The sequence below is a fragment of the Hyla sarda genome (assembly GCF_029499605.1).
Source record: "Hyla sarda isolate aHylSar1 chromosome 1 unlocalized genomic scaffold, aHylSar1.hap1 SUPER_1_unloc_5, whole genome shotgun sequence".
In the NCBI taxonomy this organism is placed as follows: Eukaryota; Metazoa; Chordata; class Amphibia; order Anura; family Hylidae; genus Hyla; species Hyla sarda.
The window spans coordinates 599,659-623,147 of NW_026607591.1; the positions used below are offsets into that span (position 1 = coordinate 599,659).

General features: G+C 43.4%; 1 protein-coding gene across 1 annotated transcript in view; it reads right to left on the bottom strand.

The window, feature by feature from the left end:
• LOC130298212 (oocyte zinc finger protein XlCOF22-like) overlaps positions 1-21,396 on the bottom strand; it is a 49,684-nt gene extending 28,288 nt beyond the window's left edge. The window contains exons 1-2 of the mRNA XM_056551125.1: positions 21,219-21,396; positions 17,377-18,361 (exon numbers count right to left, since the gene is read on the bottom strand). Of these exons, the coding sequence (XP_056407100.1) occupies positions 17,377-18,361; positions 21,219-21,396 (1,163 nt within the window). The remainder of the gene's footprint in view (positions 1-17,376; positions 18,362-21,218) is intronic.
• Positions 21,397-23,489: the final 2,093 nt, after the last annotated feature.

The following is a 23,489-nucleotide window of genomic DNA, read 5'->3' on the forward strand; positions in this document are numbered from 1 at the left end:
AAAAAGTGCTAATATCAAGTACCGGATCTTATTGCACAAACCCTAAATGGCCCAAGGATATCCGTATCTGTTGACTAAACAGTCGGAAAAACATGTGTAATTACTGACAAAATGAACCATACCCCCTCCTGTAGCCAAAAGAGCCCCCCCCCCAGAGCTGCACAGGTCACCTGCAGGTCACACAGACATTTTCCCTAACGCGCTTTTCGCGTTCCGCTTGATCACAGGGACTCGGTGCTAAAGTAAGGTGACTGTACCTATTATATAGGAGTCCGTATCTCTCCGCCATCACCGCCACCTGTGGACGCCTCGCCGCGACTTCCGACTCCACGAGACACGTCACTAGGCTACGTCCCCACGCGAATCCCGTAGCGCTCAGGGATCACATGTCGCCGCAGCCCTAAAGATAGGACGCCACGGCATGTGCAGGACAGGCTCAGCGGCCGTGACAGGGGAGAGATAGGAGCATTTGGAGCATATATATTCTTAACAAGACAACAATGACAAGGAGTGGAAACATCCTAACTCCCTGTTGCACATACATACTAGTAAATAAACTACACATATGTGGGGTAAATGCATATTTAAATATGCTTGTGAATTAATAAAAATTATTTAAACATGAGGAATCTAAATGATGTTACATATTATAACACATGGGAATGTGAATGTCTAAGTGTTGGAAATGGATGTGAATGAAAGTGATGAAATGAATGAATAAGAAGTGAAAAAAAATAAATGATAATAAATGTGATGTGTGAACGATATGCAAGAAAATATATAAATGTGTGTGAGATGAATGAATAAGATGGATGGGTATAGTGAAATCTGATAGTTAAGATATATGCAAGATAAGCAAAATATGTATCGTTAGTGAATAATTAATATATGCAGATATCAGAATGTATCTTGAGCATACAAATGTATTATCTTCAGTTCACTGATAAATTAGACCAGCACACTGAATAATTATACAATCTATGTGTATAAACAGAATGTAATGAGCATGAATATGATCCATAATATAAAGTAATAAAACGTGAAAGGTATAGTGAGAAAACACTATGGCCCCCATTTACTATTCTAAACCCGACGTGTTTTGTCGGGTTTTTGTGTCGCATCTTTGTCTGCGACACAATGCGACATTTTTTCCCGACGGACCCGATGTGGATTCTCCCAAACCCGAAAAAGGGGCGTTACCCGACATTTCTGAGCTTTCCTACGTATTTATAAAGCTTTCCAACCCTAATTTGTTCAATTGGTGTGGATTTTTTCCCGACAACTCAGAGGAGTTGGAAACCAAGCCAAAAAGACGCACGTGCGACAAACAGGATGCGACATAATAATAATAAATACCAGAGGAAAAAAGCAATTGGGTAAGAAAGCAACATAGACTTACAACCCGATTTTCTAAGTAAATGAGGGCCATTGTTTGTAATGATAAAAGTGTGAAATGTATGTGCACAAGAAAATAAAAGGTAAGGAAAGAGCATATGAAAATGTGTGTGCCGAAGGAAAGAAGAAAGGGGTTAAACAATGAACATATGTCACCCTTGTAAGGAAAAAATAGAAATTCCTACGTGTAGAAAAAATCTAAAAATTTTCATCTATCACACTAAAGAATCATTTACCCAAAAATACACCATGTGTCCAAAAAACCAAATCATATGTCCACTCATGTTCCACCATAAAGTCCCATGAGAACGAAAGACAAATACTCTCCCCCAAGAATTTCCTCCAGATACGTCAGGACTCCAGAACTCCAAAATGATTTCAAGATATAAGATATACATGCTTGCAGTCACACCTACAAAAATATAAAAGACAAAGACAATAAGAATAGTGATAAAAGCATTAAAATATAATAAAAACACTGGAAACAAAATGTTCCGCATGAGTCATCAAGGGGTCCCCTATCCCCATTATATCCTATCCCTTGTCCACCCACTCAGACCATTATTCATCCCCATATTTAATGTAAAAAGAATATATATATATATATATATATATATATATAAAAATATAGTAATCTGTATAAGGTTGGGGGAGGGGGGGGAAACAATTTTATACAAAAAAGGGGGGGGGGGGATAAAAAGTGGGACACCTTAGATGAAAAACTCACAGAAACGGGCAAAGTTCAGAACTTCATTCAAGCCTTTAGGGCGAATACAGTCTATTTTCATGATCCATTGGACCTCCAGTTGTGCAAGCCTCTTTCTCCAATTTCCTCCTCTTTTCCCAATGTAAGTTTTATCTATTCCTTTCACCTTCAATAGACTGGGGTTGCAATTGTGCTTTTCCTTAAAATGTCTGGGTATGGGTTTCAGTTGTAACAGGTTCTCCTCATTTTTTGCTCTCTCAATATCCTGTACATGTTCCCGTACTCTAATCTTCAGCTTCCGTGACGTCAGACCAACATAAATCAAATTACATGGGCATGTGGCATAATAAATCACCCCTTCCGTGTGACAGGAGATGTGTTGGGTTATTTTGAATTCCTTCTGACCATTGCTAGAGAAGAATTTTGTCGCTCTTTCAACATTAGGGCACCCTACACATCCTCCACAGGGGTAGCAGCCCCACTTCGGACCTCTGGATCCAAATATATTCTTCACTGTAGTTCCTTCATAGTAGCTATGGACCAAGATGTCTCTCAAGTTTTTCGCTCTTTTATATGTGATAGAGGGGCTGTCAGGGATATGTTTCTTTAAAACTGTGTCGGCCTGTAAAATAGGAGAAAGAAAAGAGTGGATGGGCACCACCGAAATAATAATAATATATTAAATTGGGTGCAATCAGTGACCGAAATATACAACTAAGCCTCCAGTAGAAAACAGCTGATCACTATATTCAAATGCACAACCAAATAATGATGAACAATATATAACCTTTATTAGGAAACACAACACACAGTTAAAAACACTTAAAAAGATACAATCCTAGGTGGAGGAAAGATAAGCCTCAAGACACCAAGCCCCCCAGGGGGGAAAAATGGTGGTGATAACCTGAAGGAAAAACCTGTCCTATACACAAATCAATACCCTGGTACACAAAACCAATTCACAATATTGCACAGTTATACAGTACAAAATATAAGGTGCAAAAAAAAAAAAAAAAAAAAAAATATATATATATATATATATATATATATATATATATATATATTTGTGGTCGGTGCTCAATCGTATAGCGAGCCTACCTAACTGAACCTCTCACTGAACTCCTATTCCCTACTACATCCTGTAACCTATCTAGGCAGTCTGAGTTATGCCATGTACTGCCGCGTAGGAGTACACCTGAAAATAGAGGGCATACCCTGATGAGTAATGATAGTCATAAAGTGAGAATGATATTGAGGGAGGGTTGGGTGGGACGTGACGAACCCGCGGCGTCAAGCACAGGTACTGCCGCGGGTTCTTATAGGGAAATCCCGCCCCTCCCACAAATACAGGCTAATAAATTAGCCTTTACACTTGTGGTCGGTGCTCAATCGTATAGCGAGCCTACCTAACTGAACCTCTCACTGAACTCCTATTCCCTACTACATCCTGTAACCTATCTAGGCAGTCTGAGTTATGCCATATACTGCTGCGTAGGAGTACACCTGAAAATAGAGGGCAAAACTCATGAGAACAACACGCTATTACCACTTGCAATAACCCCGTTACCAATGACTGAAATGCATCGTATAATACTTACTATGGAATGGGGGTATAGTGTACGAAGTACTGAATTCCCAGCACCCCAATTTCCTAACCACGTATGCTGGCACACCACGATGTGACGTCTGTGCAGCAGCCCCAATGATAAGGGAATGACTGGATATAATGGACGAATCGCTATGCAATTTTACAAAATACGTACATGTTTAACCAAAACTTAGCAGTGAGTGCAGCCCCCCCTAACAAAGGCAGCGGCTGATCCCGATGGATCCTTGATATGTGGAAGCGAAGCTGAGCGTCACTCGGGAGAATTCCGTATGATGATAACCTAACAAAATATTCATCTGCTATGCAATATCAATACGTAATTCTTTGCATCCCTGCAAAGTTATTGTAACTACAGTCATGCATCTTCATGTAATTCCCCAAAACCTTAGGAAACCATGACAACTGAAGGATAACGCAGCCTCTAATGTTAAACTGTCCTGATGTCGCCATGGGGAATTACCTAAAGCGTCAACTAACCAACCAACCAACTAAGTCAGCTGCCAGAGCTGATGGTTAGAGGGCTTGCGAACCTCCCTCTTGCGCACTCTTCAGGGCGGATTTGATGATATGGAATGCCAACGATGATGCCCTGTCAGGGCGAGACCACGTGATAATATGCTGGGTACCTGACAGATATACTTTGATAGTATTATGCTGGATGCAAAAGAGTGGCAAAACCCGATAAATGCAGATAAGAATAAAATGGCACATGAGACATCCTCTAAGTATCTAATGTGAAATATCGTGAACACATTCCAGGCCACATGTTGGAAGCTCCCAATGAGCTGCGGACGTGAAAAGTCCCAACAAAGAATAACCCTATGCCCATACACGCTACTCCAAGTGCTAACAACGTGTATACACAAAAGACTGCGTAACTACCAACCTAAACCTGCGACAGGTTACCACTTTAACCAACCTGTGGACGTTAACGGCAATGAAACCACTTATGCAACAACATGATGATGAGACTCAACCAACATGTGATTACTATCATCGTCAACCTAAGTCAAAACAAATGAAACCAACCACGCAGAACCAAGCTATGTCCCTAATGCTAAGTAAACATATGGACACACGATGACGCTGCCGCCAACCTGAAGGCGTGTCAGGTCGCAACTGAACTGACCTGTAGAGGAGACAGGCCGAAACATGAATGGCTCAACCAAATCTGTAACTAACAGTATGACCGTCACCCTTAACCGAAACCGGTCGTAACCATGATGTACCTATAGACATGGCTATTAACAATGGAAACATAAAGCTATGCCTGTAGCATGACCCAACTGCTGAAAAACAATGTATGCAAAACATAAATCCCTAACCCAAAGTCATGTCAGGTTGTATCCAGACTGTCCTGCAGATGTTACTGATCTAGCCGAATTAAAGCCTCAACCAACATATGTGACTACTAGTATCGACGTCAACCTGGAACCGAGACAGGTTGTGACCTATAAAGCTATATCCCTGTGCATAACCCAACAACTGAATAACACAACGTATGATGACATAGTCGCCAACCTGAAGTCGTGTCAGGTTGTACCCGGACTAACCTGTAGATGTGATTAACCAATGTACATAACTATCAATATCGACATAAACCTGAAGCTGAGAAAGGTCATAACCACGCTTGACCTGTTGACTTAGCAACTAATAAACCGAACCCCAGCTATATTTTCGTATGCCCGACTCACTGTTAATGAATAGTAACCCACGAATTATCCGTGCAGATTCGCCCGTCACCGCCTATATGTCATAATTTAGTTGGTCTGAAATGTTTCCGCAATAACAACTATGCCATATATCCCCCTGCAGACGTGGCAGGCATAACGGACAAACACCACCCGCGTGTCATAACGTTATTGCTCTGAAGGTGTGTCAGCAACAACAATGAGTAATGCAATGCCCTGCAGACGTGGCAGGCATAATGGGTATGCCACCTATGCGTTGTGTTATTGTTGCTCTGAAGACGTGTCAGTAACAACGACTATGCAATGTGTCCCCCTGCAGACATGGCAGGTATAATGGGTATACACCACCTATGTGTCTCATTATAATTGTTCTGAAGGCGTGTTAGTAACAACAATTATGTGACGTACCACCCCTGCAGACGTGGCAGGCATAACGGGTATATGCCACCTATGTGTCGTAATGTCATTGCTCTGAAGACGTATTAGTAACAACAACTATGCAATGTATCCCCCTGCCGACGTGGCAGATATAATGGATAAACCCCACCTGTGTGTCGCAACGTCATTGCTCTGAAGGCGTGTCAGCAACAACAATGAGTAATGCAACGCCCTGCAGACGTGGCAGGCATAATGGGTATACCACCTATGCATTGTGTTATTGTTGCTCTGAAGACGTGTCAGTAACAACGACTATGCAATGTGTCCCCCTGCAGACGTGGCAGGCATAATGGGTATACGACCTATGCGTTGTGTCATTGTTGCTCTGAAGATGTGTCAGTAACAACGACTATGCAATGTGTCCCCCTGCAGACGTGGCAGGTGTAATGGGTATACACCACCTATGTGTCTCATTATAATTGTTCTGAAGGCGTGTTAGTAACAACAATTATGTTACGGACCCCCCTGCAGATGTGGCAGGCATAACGGGTATACGCCACCTATGTGTCGTAATGTCGTTGCTCTGAAGACGTGTTAGTAACAACGACTATGCAATGTATCCCCCTGCAGACGTGGCAGGAATAACGGGTATACACCACCTATGTGTTGTGTTATTGCCGTGCTGAAGGCGTGTCAACAACAACAATGCAATGTACACCCCCCTGCAGGCGTGGTAGGCATAATGGGTATACCCCACCTGCGTGACGTGTTATTGTAGTTCTGAAGATGTGTCAGTAACAACTACGCCATGTGTCTCCCTGCCTACATACAGATGTGTACAGAACGACTATGTGCGATACTGACGTATAACAGTTATGCGTGGCTGTACCACCAATCCTGATGAACCTATGCTCAGCTCAGCACGTGAGCACCTACCAAAGCATATGCTCGTGTGGCAAGCCGCAACCGATGGCAAAGAATATGCATGCATGAAGTAACTATTATGACCACATACCTACGCACAGGGCCACACCCCATGCGCTGTAAGAGCATGTGCGCGGCACAACGCTGCGAGCGCGTGAACCTCACAAACACCGCAAGCGGATGTACAGCACACATGTCACGAGCACACGCACAGCATGATTCCCAGGAACACACATATATAACACAACCCTATGAGCATGCACGGTATAAATCCTACGGGCGGGTGTGCCGCACAAGTCTTACGAGCGCACGTACAGTATGAACCCTACGGGCGTGAGAACCATATAAATCTACGAATGTGTGCTCAGTATAATTCCTACGAGCGCATGTGTAGTATGAATCCTACAAGCGTGTACAAACGTGTAAACAGTATAAAACCTACGAGTAAGTGTACAGTATGAATGCTACAACCATATGTACCGCATGAAACCTACAAGCAAGTGTACAGTATAAATCCAACTAGCGTATGTACAGTATAAATCCTATAAGCGTGTGTAAAATAAATCCTACAAGTGTATCCAAGCGTGTCCTATATAAATCCTGCGATTAAATGTACAGTATTAATCCTACTAACGTGTGTATCATATGAATCCAACAAGCATGAGTACAGCATAAATCCTACCAGTGTATGTACAGGATACATCCTACAGGTGTGTGTACAGCATAAATACCAGCGTGAGTACAGCATAAGCCGTACAGGTGTGTGTACAGCATGAACCCTACAGGTGTGTGTACAGCATGAATCCTACAGGCGTGTGTACAGCATGAATCCTACAGGCGTGTGTACAGCATGAATCCTACAAGTATATTTACAGCATAGATCCTACAAGCGTGAACAAGCATGTGTGCTGTATAAAAGCAACAAGCATGAATCCTACAAGCATGTACCAGCGTGAGTACAGTATAAATCCTACAAGCGAGTGTACAGTATAAAGACTACAAGCATGTGTACATCATGAATCCTACGAGCATGTGTTCAGTATAAACACTACAAGCGTGTGCACAGTATAAATCCTACAAACGTGTATATATTATAAATGCTATGAACGTGTGTGCAGCAACTATGTAGGCATGTGCACGGAACAACTACATGATTGTATGCGTAGGATAAAATATTGGAGCGAACAAATTATACAAGTACGCATAGAACAACTATATGCACGGACCAACTATATGACTGTGTATGAAAATTAAATTATAAGTGCGTGTATACTGACAACTATATGACCATGTGCGTAGAATAATGAAGCGCGTGCCGGCATATAATTAACCCCTTATTGTTACGTGCAGAGCAGTCAGAGCGTGCTGGCAAATGATTAACTCCTACTTTAATGTGCAGAGCGGCCAGCGAGCGTGCCAGCATATGATTAACCCCTTACTGTAATGTGCAAAGCAGCGCAGCCAGAGAACGTGTCGGCATGATTAACCCTTACTGAAACGCACAGAGCAGTCAGAGCGTGCCGGCATATAATTAACCCTTACTGTGACGTGCAGAGCAGAGCACCCGAGAGCGTGTCGGCATAAAATTGACCCCTTACTGTAATGTGCAGAGCAGGGAAGTCAGAGCATGCTAACATGATTAACCCCTTACTGTAATATGCAGAGCAGGAGCAGCTAGAGAAGGTGCCGACATATAACTAACCCCCCGCCCCCCCCCCCCCCCCCCACCGCTGTGAACGAACCCAGCAACTGGGCCGGAACACCGCTATGCTCACAAAGCCCCTGAATGCTGGTATACTGTGCCGGATTACCACGGCCACCCGGAATACACCCACCTACAAGCTGTAAATAGCGTGGCCGAGCCGAAATGCTTTGGTGGATGGGCTGTATATCATTTGTGGCATGGCATACACCTGTGACTGATATTGTGGCGTGACCAAGCCGGCATCCCCCCGTTATGCATGTAACATCCTAGTACTTTAATTGAGCAGCGTGGTCCAAGCTGGCTGCGTATAACCAGAAAGTAACCTAGTGGCCGGGCTGAACGGGGATCCTCTCTGTCTCCGGAAAAAGGATACCCTGCCGTCCTAGCCCCGATCAGTCCCGGCCACTTCCCTACTAGACGCGCAGTGCTGTAGAGGCGCTCGGTTGCGGTAAGCCGGGCACGGCTAGTCAGCTGATCGGCTGACGTGACAAACCCGCGGCCGAGCACCCGAAAACACTACAGGGGACGCATGTCCCTGCATGACATACCTACATACCAAAACTGGGGCCGGGCTGGCCAGGGTACCCTCGGAACTTCGGCTTACCTCCGGAATGAGGGCTGCAATGAACGCCGCTACCCTGACCAGCCCCAGCCACTTACCCACTTGTCGCTGCTCGAAATGCTTCCGGTCAGCTGACTAGCAAGTCAGCTGATCTGCCGTCACGTGACGAACCCGCGGCGTCAAGCACAGGTACTGCCGCGGGTTCTTATAGGGAAATCCCGCCCCTCCCACAAATACAGGCTAATAAATTAGCCTTTACACATATAGCAGCAACTGTAATATAAGTAATGCACAATAACAGGAGATAAATGCCCCAATGATAACGCCGCTAAAACCACCTATGCGACCAGGAGAATGTACTAGCTAAATGCAAGACATAGGACAGGACCCCTCACCACCCTGGGAGGACACAGCAGCTCCACGCGTTCCGCCACCTATTGGTAGCTTCCTGAGGAACCTGCCCTAAATCTCTGGGAGTTAATTATCAAATTTAAAGTTTGCATATTTCTCATATTGGAGTTATTACTGGGGCATGAGACGCATCCACATGGTCCGTGCATTTCTATTACACTTTGCTTGCCGGACTTGGACGTCGTTCACACTGATAATATGTGTGGCCTCCGCCGCAGCCTTGCATATAATTGTGAGATCTTTAGGGTGGAGTCCACACTGATTGCGGTACCGTTCCGCTGTATTGGCATTTATTGGATCGGGACGTTGTTCACACTATGTGTGTGGATGGCCCCGCAGCCTTACATTTATTGTGGAACTATGAAAAGGTTCCACGCGTAATGTTTCTGACTGAGGAGTAGCCACAACTCTCCTTCAAGTTCGGACAGTGTTCACATTTAACTGCGGCACTGTGCCAACATATCAGATACTATATTGGATATTTTACTGACATTTTTCTTATAGATTTTGTATTATACATTATCCTTTATGGAAATTTTTTAGACGTATATAATAAAGTGTTTTGTCTGCCGCACAAATGATTAAATATTTATCTGTCCATTCATTTATTGGTAACAACAATGACATTTAAATAATTCATTCACATTAAGCGTTTTTGTACCGCATCTCTCCCATTGATAATAATAAGTCTTGTTAACACAGAAATCCATGTCACATTTTTGCTGCTTCTTGCATATTGCATATGATATTTATGCCACTCATTGCTTAAAGAATCACACTGACAAGATTTTGGACAGCCACACTCTGGACTATATCCTCAACTCCGAATGAGCAATCCATCCCCAGGACTTATCTGCATCCAAGTCTGGGTCTTACCAGTTCTAACCTCTATGGTCCGCATGAACTTCTACGTCAGACGCTGAAAACACGAGGCTCTGCATTCGTTTCCTTGGTTCCATCAGGCGGCATAATCCGGGTCCTGCGCCATCAGGACCAGTCACCACGAAACTCTGCATCCATCTCCTCGACACATGGGGCGGTATAATTCGGATCCTGTGCTGTCAGGACCAGCCGCCATTTGTGCATGCCAGCACATATCCCTGCAATTATACCTCAGCTCAGTGCACAACTGCTGACCACAAAAGAACTGGTAATATATCTACATTCACTGTACTACTTGTTATAACCTACAGTTACGTTGAATATCTGACCAGAGACAATACAATTTTAACTTAGCAATTGTTGCTACAAACTAAAGGACAGTGATATCTATCAAAAAAATTTTGTTGTCCATACATCTAATTTTGCTAGTAATATAGCATCTGAGTGACATATCGTTTTTACTTTATTATTTTTAAATCTTATTTGTATTTTAAATTAATTTCTTCACCCACAAGGGCCCTGTGAGTGGAATTTAAATCTACATGATAAATTTTAATAAAATAACAGAATAATTGAAGCACGGTCTTATTGCATTATCTTTGTAATATATTATAACTATAGTTTGTTATGTGTAGTTACGTTGGACTGTTGGTTCGTTGGAAGTTGCTGTCATCCTTGATTGCTCAGCAAACTCTATACAGGGTAGGTTCATGTACATAGTTGTACATATACTTATTATACCTGACACGACTTCAGGTTTTGGTTACGATTATTTGTTGTTTCTGACACGGTTTCAGAGCAAGCTGTCTTTTGTTTTACCAATATGGTTGCTACTAACATGTCTTCAGAGTAACTCGTATAGATTATCATGTTCAATTGTCCCCAATGTTAGGATTCAGCAGGCTGGATGTGGATCCTCTGTGTCAGCGAGGGATTGGCGTGGACCGTGTCGGTGGACCGGTTCTAGGTTGCTACTGGTATTCACCAGAGCCTGCCGCAAAGCGGGATGGGCTTGCTGCGGCGGTAGCAACCAGGTCGTATCCATCGGCAACGGCTCAACCTCGCTGACTGCTGAGAAGGCGTGGGACAGAAGGACTAGACAGAGGCAAGGTCAGACGTAGCAGAAGGTCAGGGCAGGCGGCAAGGTTCGTAGTCAATGGTGATAGCAAGAGGTCTGGAATTCTGTTATGGCAAACACAGTAAACGCTTTCTCTAGGCACAAGGGCAACAAGATCCAGCAAAGCAGGGAAGGGGAAGTGAGGTTATATGGACGTGGAGCAGGTGGGAGCTAATTAGACTGATTGGTCCAGGCACCAATCATTGGTGCACTGGCCCTTTAAATCTTAGAGAGCTGGCGCACGCGCGCCCTAAGGAGCGGAGCCGCGCGCGCGCCAGGACATGACAGCTGGGGACCGGGACAGGTGAGTAGCTTGGGATGCGATTCGCAAGCGGGCGCGTCCCGCTATGCGAATCGCATCCCCGCCGGCAGTGTCAGTGCAGCGCTTCCGGTCAGCGGGTCTGACCGGGGCGCTGCAGAGAGGGGAACACCGCGAGCGCTCCGGGGTGGAGCAGGGACCCGGAGCGCTCGGCGTAACACCCAACACTGTTAGTCTGCATAGGTTGAGGGTCTTACATACTGATTAATTTACTTACCTGGTTACCTGACTTGTCTTCAGGTTTGGGGATAAATTACGGTTGTTACGGACTGCATGCTATGATGTCAACTATGATGGACTCATTGACAAGTGTTAAATAATTGAGAGCAGCGTATCTCAAGGGTCAGCATCAGGTGTTCTTGTGCCGATTGCGGAGCCTGATCAAACTTATACCGGTATGCAAATAGTAGTGCCAGTTGCAGGATGTAGTTCTGATACAGGAAGGGGGATGTTTCCACCTAGTGTTGCTCCAGCCTATTTTATACCTACTAATGTACGTAAAGACATCTTGGAGTGGAGGGGTGTCAATTTGGTGTCCTTACTTATTGCCACGCATGATATGTCAGACACCGGAACCATAGCATGTGGAGAGTTGTCAGTTATACTCAAAAGTAAGGATGTCAGATTGAACAGAAAGCTATCCCTTTCTGTATTTATAGTGGCTTTCACTATGTTCAGAGACGTGATCTGTTCATTCAAGCCACAAAGGAGAGAGGAACTGTATACATATTTGTTCAATATCACAGAATTGTGCAACAAATATGGTGGAACGTATTTCTATGATTACCATAAATCATCATCGGCTAAGGCGGCGGCAGCATTTGAACAACACGGTTATTGTTACGATTGGTCCAAACTGGATACAGAGTTGTTCTGCAGGCATTTTGCGGGTCTCAGGGCCCCGTCATGTGCGTTATGCCAGTCTATTTCAAAGCAGACAGGGACAGTTCTCTAGTTCCACTTACTTACAATGGATAAGAACAGTACATGCAGCTGGCACATAAACTCATGATGAGATCATTAGCACCCAGTGCTGCTCGTTTGTACAATTTGGCTTGGGGTGTATATAAAAAATTTTAGCTGGATTTTCTAATCCCTCTGAAGAACACATATCTTAGTTTGTTTTGTGACCTAATGCCATCACATGAAAAAATTGTCTTCTAACACGATTAAGGTATATTTGGCAGGCATACAACCTTTCCTGTCAATGGAATATCCAATATCCTTATTCTCAGTTCATGCTGTTAAATCGGTACTGTGTGGTATACGTAGTACTCCGACTGTCAGGAGAGGGGTCAGGCCACACTTTCAGGAAATTACCTGACCTACTTGATTCAGCACCATTTGGTTTCATGCGTAGTGCCTTAATCAAAACTACTATGTACCTAATTTTCTATGGTTTTTATAGGCCTGGTGAAATTACTACCAGTTTTGGTAGTGATAAACCTGTGCTAAGGCAGCAGTTGGCACGAGAGATAGATATGCTTTGTCCCTGTTGGGTACTAAATCCAAAGTGTTGCTTACATATTTCCCTACAGGTCATAGGTGGTGTCCGATCAGGGTGTTGGATCAGTTTCAGGTGAGCACAAGTGGGGTGGGTCCGAGTTACCCTTTACTATCATTAGGCCCGACTCCACTTTCCACTAGTCATTTCACAAGGTCGGTCCGTTCTTTGCTCTCTATGCTAGGTCTTGATGCACAGAGGTTATCTGGCCATTCTTTCCGAATAGGGGCTGGTGCCTGCTCATATTATCAAGAGGTTGGGTAGGTGGAAATCATCTTGTTATGTACATTGTATTCCAAATCCAGAGGAAGAAATGTCCGATGTTAGTTCTGTAAATTTCAAGAAATTAATATACTTTACCTATTCTGGCTTGTCTTTTGCCCTCTATAGGCGTGCCCTCAACATGCACAGTTTTGGCACACCTCAGACCGCTTATTGCTTAGAGGTCAGGTAAGCACGTCTTTCCAATGGGAAGCCATGACCACAAATGGATTTAATCATCATGCCTATAGTTCGATTTCTCCAGTGGGTAATTATTTCTTTCAGGTCCTCATCTTGTTGAAGAATAAACCGATTGCGCTTGATCTCGGAGTTTGTGATTTTTTGGGACTTTTTAGTATGTAGTAACGTTTGTCGTATTTTTGATTCCACTTTAGTAAATGCTCTACTGACTAGATCTTTAGGATAACCTCTTTGGAGTACTCTTTGTGTGAGGCCGTTAGCTTGTTGTAAGTACTGTTATCATTTAACCTTTTAACCTCTTGGGGACGCAGGGCGTATGCATACGCCCTGAATCCCCGATCCTTAAGGACTGAGGGGGTACCTGTACGTCCTGGTCCCATTAACAGAGTTTAAACTGTTCTCACCGGCGGAGGACGGGTTAAACCCGGTGGGTCCCTGTTGCTACAGGCAGCCAGGACCCACGGCTAATGCCAGGCACGGCCGATCGGGCCGATGCCCGGCATTATCCCTTAAAGGACAACTGTAGTGGAACACTTTTATATATAGACTTTAAAAGTAGAAGCAGGAGGCACTCACCACTGGGATTTCGTGAAAATATTTTGTAGCTTTATTTCAGACGTGCAGAGGCATAAAGGACTAGTGTGGACGCAGCACACTGTGCGTCCACACTAGTCCTTTATGCCTCTGCACGTCTGAAATAAAGCTACGAAATATTTTCACAAAATCCCAGTGGTGAGTGCCTCCAGCTTCTACTGTTAAAGTCTTTCTATGAACTGTGTATCTTTAAGGATTGAGCACCTGAGACGGGATTCGTAAACTGGGTCACATACTTGCTTCACCCTCGCTATCCGCCTATATACTATACAAGAATGCTCCATTGAGGCTAAGCTGTGCCGGCTTTTCCTTCTTTTGCTCATTGTGACACTTTTATATATGCCCTAGCCCGATATTAGATGCCGTGATTAACTTTGATAGCGCCGTCTTAAAGGAAAAGTGTAGTGGAACACTTTTATATGTGCCCGGGCCTCAAAATTAAACAAAATAAACTCATACATACCTTCCTACAAGCCCCCGTAGGTCCGGCACAGGCCTCAAGGTCTGGCAGTGCTGACCTCATTTCACTTCCTGGGGACGGGGACGCTGCAGAGCCATCGGCTTATCACCGGCCGCAGCGATGTCCCACCCCGGCCTGTGATAGGCTGAGCCCACTGTCATGTAAGGAGCTCTGGCTGGCCCTGTCCCCAGGAAGTGAAATGAGGTCAGCACTGCCGGACTGTGAGGCCTGTACCGGACCATCGGGGGCTCATAGGAAGGTATGTATGAGTTTATTTTGTTTATTTTTGAGGCCCGGTACATATAAAAGTGTTCCACTACACTTGTCCTTTAAGATGGCGCTATCAAAGTTAATTGCGGCATCTAAAGCGAAAGTAATATCTCAGCAGCCTGATCGGGACTATCGGGATGTCCGGATCAGCTTACCGGACGACGGGAGGGTCCTCACCTGCAGCAGCAGATTTAGCGCAGCGTGATATAGGCTGCGTAAGCGATATGTGGGACTGTAACCTTAAAGGAGTAGTCCAGTGGTGACTCAGTGGTGAACAACTTATCCCCTATCCTAAGGATAAGGGATAAGTTGCAGATCGCGGGGGGTCCGACCGCTGGGGCCCCCTGCGATCTCCTGTACGGCTCCCCGACAGCCTGCGGGAAGGGGGCGTGTCGACCTCTGCACGAAGAGGCGGCCGACACGCCCCCTCAATACAACGCTATGGCAGAGCTGAAGCGCTGCCTTCGGCAATCTCCGGCTCTGCCATTGAGATGTATTGAGGGGGTCGACACCCACTATCTGGCCGGAGAGCCTGGCCCCCGTACAGAGAGATCGCAGGGGGCCCCAGCGGTCGGACCCCCCGCTATCTCAAACTTATCCCCTATCCTTAGGTTAGGGGATACGTTTTTTACCAATGGACTACCCCTTTAAGATGTATTTGATATGTTAAATGGTTCATAATTTAAATAAAAAATTTCATTCCATTATAGTCTATAGACATTCCATTGTGTAATTCACCTTTGAATTCTATAATAAACAGCTATAATCCCAGGTAATTTTAATCTTACAATGTGCTGCTCTACCTGGGGAACACGTGGTAAAGGCTAATTTCCTAAATAACACAGATTTACATGTAAATGAGCTCATATTTCCTTCCCATTATAGTCTATGGACATTCCATTTTGTCATTCACCTTTGCATTCTATAATAAACAGCTATAATCCCAGGTCATTTCCATTTTACACTGTGCTGCTCTGTCTGGGGGACACTTGTGGTAAAGGATAATTTCATATGGTAAATGGTTTAGGCTCCAAATAAAATGTTCTTCCCATTATAGACATTCCATTCTACCATTCACCTAGTATTCCATAGAACACATGTATAATCTTCATTTTCAATAATCCCTCTGAACTCGCACAGTATGCCTGCTAAAGATCTATTTGATAATTCGCTCCGTGCCGGATGACTGGCGATGCAAGGTGGAGGCTCGTAATGTCACGGTCACGCCCCCTCAATGCAAGTCTATGGGAGGGGGCATGGTGGCCATCACGCCCCCTCCCATAGACTTGCATTGAGGGGCATGGCTGTGACATCAGGACGGGGCGTGGCCGTGACATCACAAGCCTCCGATGCTGCAGCCGACATTCTAAACGAACACCGAGTGCAGCAGGGAGATCACGGGGGATCCCATCAGTGAGAACCCCACAATCAGACATCTTATCCCTTCTCCTTTGGATAGGGAATAAGATGTCTAGGGGTGGAGTACCCCTTTAAAGTAAAAGTTAGTACAAAGAATACCTGCTATGTATGTTTTGGAGTTTTTTTTGTAATAATATACGGCTTTATTGGGACAGGGACCATACGTTTTTATTTAGGACCTGAAGCTGTTTTCGTCTAATCGCTGTTATACTACACCACCATACATCCGTACTACAGCGCAGTATAACTGTCAGTGTTACCGAGGTCGGGCCTCATAGGCAACAGCGCCTGGTAGACCTGGAGGCCATGACTGGGGGAGCAAGACAGTTTAACCCTATAGATGCCACAATCAGTACTGACTGCGGCATCCATAGGGTTACACTGCCAAGACAGTCAGGAAAGTAATCCCGCCCAGGACATAAAAGTACATCACGGGGTGGTGAGGGGGTTGTGTCATCTATCCCCTGTATCTCAATAACAGGGACCCCAGTGTCCCCAGGTAGGGAGGAGGTACATTCACTATGGGAGCTGCAGAAACAGCAGAGCACAGACTGAGGTGTCCAGTGATCGGACACCACATGATCAGCAAGGATCGGGGATAACACAACCTTTCTAAAAGGGTCTCAGCAGGTGAAGCCTGGACCGTCCTGGAATTCTTCATCACTGGAATAAGTCCCTTCTCTGTGAGGTGTTTGGGTCTCCAGTAGCAGCTCCCCATGGATTATGCCTGTTGGGTCTTCTCCATGAGGAGCAGTGAATATCACAACCATATACCACACTCTTCTCCTACCATGTAAACTATAGTGATGACATCGCTGGATCGGTGACTACGTTCTAAAAGAAAACTTTTATTATCAATTGTTAACAAGTTTGGAAATGCAGTATATGATATATGTATAAATGTCAGATATCCTATGTACATGGTGAATATATAGATGTCTTATCTGCATCATTTATTGCTCTGAGTTGGCTTCTCTCCTGTGTGAGTTCTTTTATGCTTATAAAGACTTGTATGATGAGTAAAGCATTTCCCACATTCTGAACATGAAAATTGCTTCTCCCCAGTGTGAGTTCTTTGATGCTGAAGAAGATTTGATTTCTGAATAAAACATTTCCCACATTCTGCACATGAAAATGGCTTCTCCCCTGTGTGAGTGCTTTTATGCCTATAAAGACTTGAATGATGAGGAAAGCATTTCCCACATTCTGAACATGAAAATGGCTTCTCTCCTGTGTGAGTTATTTTATGCTTATAAAGACTTGTATGATGAGTAAAGCATTTCCCACATTCTGAACATGAAAATGGTTTATCCCCCGTGTGAGTTCTTTGATGTCGAGTAACATCTGATTTGCAAGTAAAACGTTTCCCACATTCTGAGCATGAAAATAGCTTCTCCCCTGTGTGAGTTTTTTTATGTTGAACAAGATTTGATTTATCAGTAAAACATTTCCCACATTCTGAACATGAAAATGGTTTCTCCCCTGTGTGAGTTCTTTGATGTCGCGGAACATCTGATTTGCAAGAAAAACGTTTCCCACATTCTGAGCATGAAAAGGGCTTCTCCCCTGTGTGAGTTCTTTTATGTTGAACAAGATTTGATTTCTTATTAAAACATTTTCCACATTCTGAACATGAAAATGGCTTCTCCCCTGTGTGAGTTCTTTGATGTTTAACAAGATGTGATTTGTCAGTAAAACATTTCCCACATTCTGAGCAAGAATATGGTTTCTTTCCTGTATGAGCTCGTTGATGTCCAACACCCCTTCTGTGATCTTTCTGTGATGACTGAGAAGACAGGACCTGTATATAAGGATGAGATGACAGATCTTGGCTGTGAAGGGCTGAGGGTGTATCTGGGATAATGGAATGTTCTTCATATGTATCTTGTGTGATATCATCATCTGCTTTATAATCTGAAGATATAAGATTCTCCTCTGATCTCCTGCTACAAGAATCTGCAGAGAATAACACAGATTATATAATTGAGTATTAACCTTATTTACATTTTTCCATCTAGAGTCACATCAGAGTTTGTTTTTTGTGGGACCAATTTTACTGTGAAATAGAAAACAAATTGTGGGATAAAATTCTATTGAAATAAAATACAATTCTGCAAATTTGGGATTTTTTCATCACCTACCATACAACGTGATGTCACAACTGACGTTATACTTATCCATCAGGTCAGTATCATCATCCAACTTGTAGAGTTTTCCTTATGTTTAAATACAGAAATGCTTTAACCCCTTAAGGACTTTTTAAGGTTTCTTTTCACTTTTGTTTCTTCCTCCTCACTTTCTAAAAATCTCGTTTTCAGTTTTCTACCTACAGACCCATATGAGGTTGTTGCTGTTTTTTGCGCTACCAATTTTACTTTGTAATGACATCAATCATTTCACCACAAAATCTACGGCGAAGGCAAAAAATAAAAAATTATTTGTGAGGCAATTTTTTTTTTTAAACCCACTATTTTGTAACATTTGGGGGCTTCCGTTTCCGCGCAGCGCACTTTTCGGTAACAATGACACCTTATCTTTATTCTGTAGGTCCATATGGTATAAGGACACCCAACTTATATAGGTTTGATTTGTTTTACTTCTTTTAAAAAATGTTTTACTTTTTGGACAAAAATTAGCATGTTTAACCCCTTCCCGCATATTGACGTTTATAAAGGTCAATATGCGGGTCCCCAGCTATGATGTGCGCTCATGAGGTGAGCGCGCATCATAGCTGCACAGTCCCAGCTGCGATCAGCAGCCAGGACCCGTGGCTAATGCCGGATATCGCCGGAACGGCAGATGTCCGGCATTAACACTTTAGACGCGGCGATCAAAGTTGATTGCCGCTTCTAAAAGTGAAAGTAAATCATCCCGGCATCTCAGTCGGGCTGATTGGGACCATCGCGATAAAATCGCGATGTCCCGATCAGCTTGGATGTAGCAGGAGGGTGGCTTACCTGCCTTCTGTGCGTCTGATGGTCGATTGATTGCGCCGAGCCTGAAATCCAGGCTTGAGCAATCAACCGCCGATAACACTGATCAGTGCAATGTTAATACATGGCAAGTGATCAGTGTAAAGATCAGTGTGTGCAGTCTTATAGTCCCCTATGGGATAACAATGATCAATGTAAAAGATCAGTGTGTGCAGTGTTATAGCCCCCTATGGGATAACAATGATCAGTGTAAAAGATCAGTGTGCGCAGTGTTATAGTCTCCTATGGGATAACAATGATCAATGTAAAAGATCAGTGTGTGCAGTGTTATAGTCTCCTATGGGATAACAATGATCAATGTAAAAGATCAGTGTGTGCAGTTCTATAGTCCCCTTTGGGATAACAATGATCAATGTAAAAGATCAGTGTGTGCAGTGTTATAGGTCCCTATGGGATACCAATGATCAGTATAAGAGATCAGTGTATGCAGTGTTATAGGTCCCTATGGGATACCAATGATCAGTATAAGAGATTAGTGTGTGCAGTGTTATAGGTCCCTATGGGATAACAATGATCAATGTAAAAGATCAGTGTGTGCAGTGTTATAGGTCCCTATGGGATAACAATGATCAATGTAAAAGATCAGTGTGTGCAGTGTTATAGGTCCCTATGGGATAACAATGATCAGTATAAGAGATCAGTGTGTGCAGTGTTATAGGTCCCTATGGGATAACAATGATCAGTATAAGAGATCAGTGTGTGCAGTGTTATAGGTCCCTATGGGAGCTATAACACTGCAAAAAAAAAAAAAAGTGAAAAAAAAAAAGTTCATTAATATCATTTAACCCCTTCCCTAATAAAAGTTTGAATCACCCCCCTTTTCCCATAAAAAAAACCTGTGTAAATAAAAATATGTGGTATCGCCACATGCGTAAATGCCCAAACTATAAAAATATATTGTTAATTAAACCGCACGGTCAATGGCGTACGCGCAAAAAAATTCCAAAGTCCAAAATTCTGTATTTTTGGTCACTTTTTATATCATGAAAAAATGAATAAAAAGCGATCAAAACGTCAGATCAATACAAAAATGGTACCGATAAAAACTTCAGATCATTGCACAAAAAAATGAGCCCTCATACTGCCCTGTACGCGGAAAAATAAAAAAGTTACAGGGGTCAGAAGATGAGAATTTTAAACGTATACATTTCCCTGCATGTAGTTATGATTTTTTCCAGAAGTCCGACAAAATCACCTATATAAGTAGGGGATCATTTTAATCGTATGGACCTACAGAATAATGATAAGGTGTCATTTTTACCGAAAAATGTACTGCGTAGAAACGGAAGCCCCCAAAAGTTACAAAATGGCGGGGTTTCCATTTCGCCGTAGATTTTTGGGTAAAATGACTGATGTCATTACAAAGTAGATTTGGTGGCACAAAAAATAAGCCATCATATGGATTTTTAGGGGCAAAATTGAAAGGGTTATGACTTTTAAAATTTAAGGAGCAAAAAACGAAAGTGCCAAAACGGAAAAACGCTCGGTCCTTAACCCCTTAAGGACCAAGCGTTTTTCTGTTTTTGCACTTTTGTTTTTTCCTCCTTACCTTTTAAAAATCATAACTCTTTCAATTTTGCCCCTAAAAATCCATATGATGGCTTATTTTTTGTGCCACCAAATCTACTATGTAATAACATTTTAACCAAAAATCGACGTGACACGGTTAGAACATAGATGCTTCTTTTCCTTTAGACTTTTTCTTGTTTCTGAAGGGCTAAATGTATTATTCTTGGTTCTTCATATATGTGGTTTTCATTCATTATTCTAATAAAGTTATTATTTCAGGGCCACATGACCTGACAGGAAGTACTTACTGACGCCGGACTTCCTCCAATGAGAGCATGGGGGAGGGACGGCGTGCATTGCGGTCCACCAGCTGTGGCTCATTTCTACACATACATAAGGTGGGAAGTTGCCCTTAGCAACGGAACGTGTGGGACTCGGTGGAGCATGGACCATTTCATACCCCAAATTTTCTGATGCATTTGCCATTAGGACACAGGTCTTTTCTTATACTCCATTTGGATGCACTTTATATTCACTCTGCTAGTATCTGCCTAGAACTACTTTAGCTACTTGGTGTAATATGTTTGTATTAGTCGGCAGCTGGGGATCTTAGGGAGTTTTTGTACAATTATTCATGTATATGTGTGTTTACCTATTCCCTGTCTATGGTCACTTGTATTTATTGTACTGTTTTCATCCATGCTCCAGGAGGGAGAGCATCTGGCCCCCTCCAGTGTTTTGTCTTGGTGTCCCTTTCACAGGACATCTTTTATGTGGTTTTTAGCTTGTTGATAGAGATTTAATAAACTTGATGTGTTTATAGTATTATTGACTTCCATTTATTCTTTTTGGGTGTGCAGTACATTACTGTGGTAGCCCTTTTTCTTGTTTTGTGTACCTGTATAACTTTCTGGCATCAGTTGATTTGGACTTTCCCCCCCCCCCCTTCGGAGTACCCCTTTAAGCCACAGAACATAAATGGTTTTCTCATCCTGTCTACATTTCCCATGATTCTTCTGACTTTGCAGAGAGAGAGGTGGAGTCTGATCACTGCAGTTCACCTAATGAGACCAACCTGATCACCTGACTAGACTCTACCGACCAGAAGCCTAAACTGCTAAGACTTGTTCTTATTTTCAAGCTTCATATCCTGTACATTCACTTTGCTGACATGGCTTTAGCTGAACTGTCCTTCCCATAGGGTCTATGACTGATCGTCCGGCATCTAGGTCTCTTCCTCCCAGTCTCTACTGAGCAGCAATGTTTCCATCCAGGGGCGTAATGATCATGGCTGCAGGGGGGGGCTCCTCTGGGGGTCCGGGTAGGGGGGGGGTGGACAGAAGATACAGAACAGTCTGTGGGGCACAGTAATAGTGTGGGGGCATAAAAGGTATAGAATCTATAGTAAGAGCGCACAGAAGGACCTGTGGTCTAAGATTTGCCTTGGAGCCCCAAAAAAACCTCTAGTTACACCACTACTTATCATAAATTACTGTAGCCAGTGACCAAGAAGAATCTGTGACTGTTCTCTGCATTTACTCATTACTACTCACCTGGGTGGTTACCTGAAGGAATGTCATCCTTATACTGCTCATCACGGCTCACATCTGTCTCTTCTTCTTCCTTTATGACTGTAGCATTAATATAGATCAGATCTTTCTCTGTAGGAATGTTCTCCTTATACTGCTCATCACGGCTCACATCTGTCTCTTCTTCTTCTTCCTTTATGTCTGTAGCATTAATATAGATCAGATCTTTCTCTGTAGGAATGTCCTCTTTATACTGCTCATCACCGCTCACATCTGTTTCTTCTTCTTCCTTTATGTCTGTAGCATTAATATAGATCAGATCTTTCTCTGTAGGAATGTCCTCCTTATACTGCTCATCACCACTCACTTCTGTCTCTGGAGCATTAATATAGATCAGATCTTTCTCTGTAGGAATCTCCTCCTTATACTGCTCATCATCACTCAAATCTGTCTCTGGAGCATTAATATTGTTTGGATCTTCTCCCTGATTCATAAGATATGGAAGAAATATTGTAAAAGTAATCAGTCAGTAGGAGAAGTCACGTGGGATGTTATAGATAAGCAGGAGATGAGGAGTCATGGAGGGTGAGGGGACTGACCACAAGAGCTTCACAGCCCTTCTACAGATCATAGGGAATATCTCCATCTACCTGATCATCCTGTGTAAGAAGAGGACGGGGACACCTCTCTGGTGCTGTTCTCTTACTGGATCTGACTGTAGGGAACACATACAGAGACTGAATTCATTCTTTACATACAAATAATGAGAGGACGTGTGTATATAGTCATGTCTATTACCTGGTGATGTGAGGGGCTGCTGATCCTCCATCATGACCTGATCCTTGTACTGATCCTTGTGTCCTTCTACATACTCCCACTCCTCCATGGAGAAATAGACCGCTACGTCCTGACACCTTATAGGAACCTGACACATAATGATACAGTCATCACCCCGACCCCTCCAGTGGTGTTACTGTATAATGTCCCAGCATTCCCAGCAGTGTCACCTCTCCAGTCATCACCAGACCCCTCCATTACTGTATAATGTCC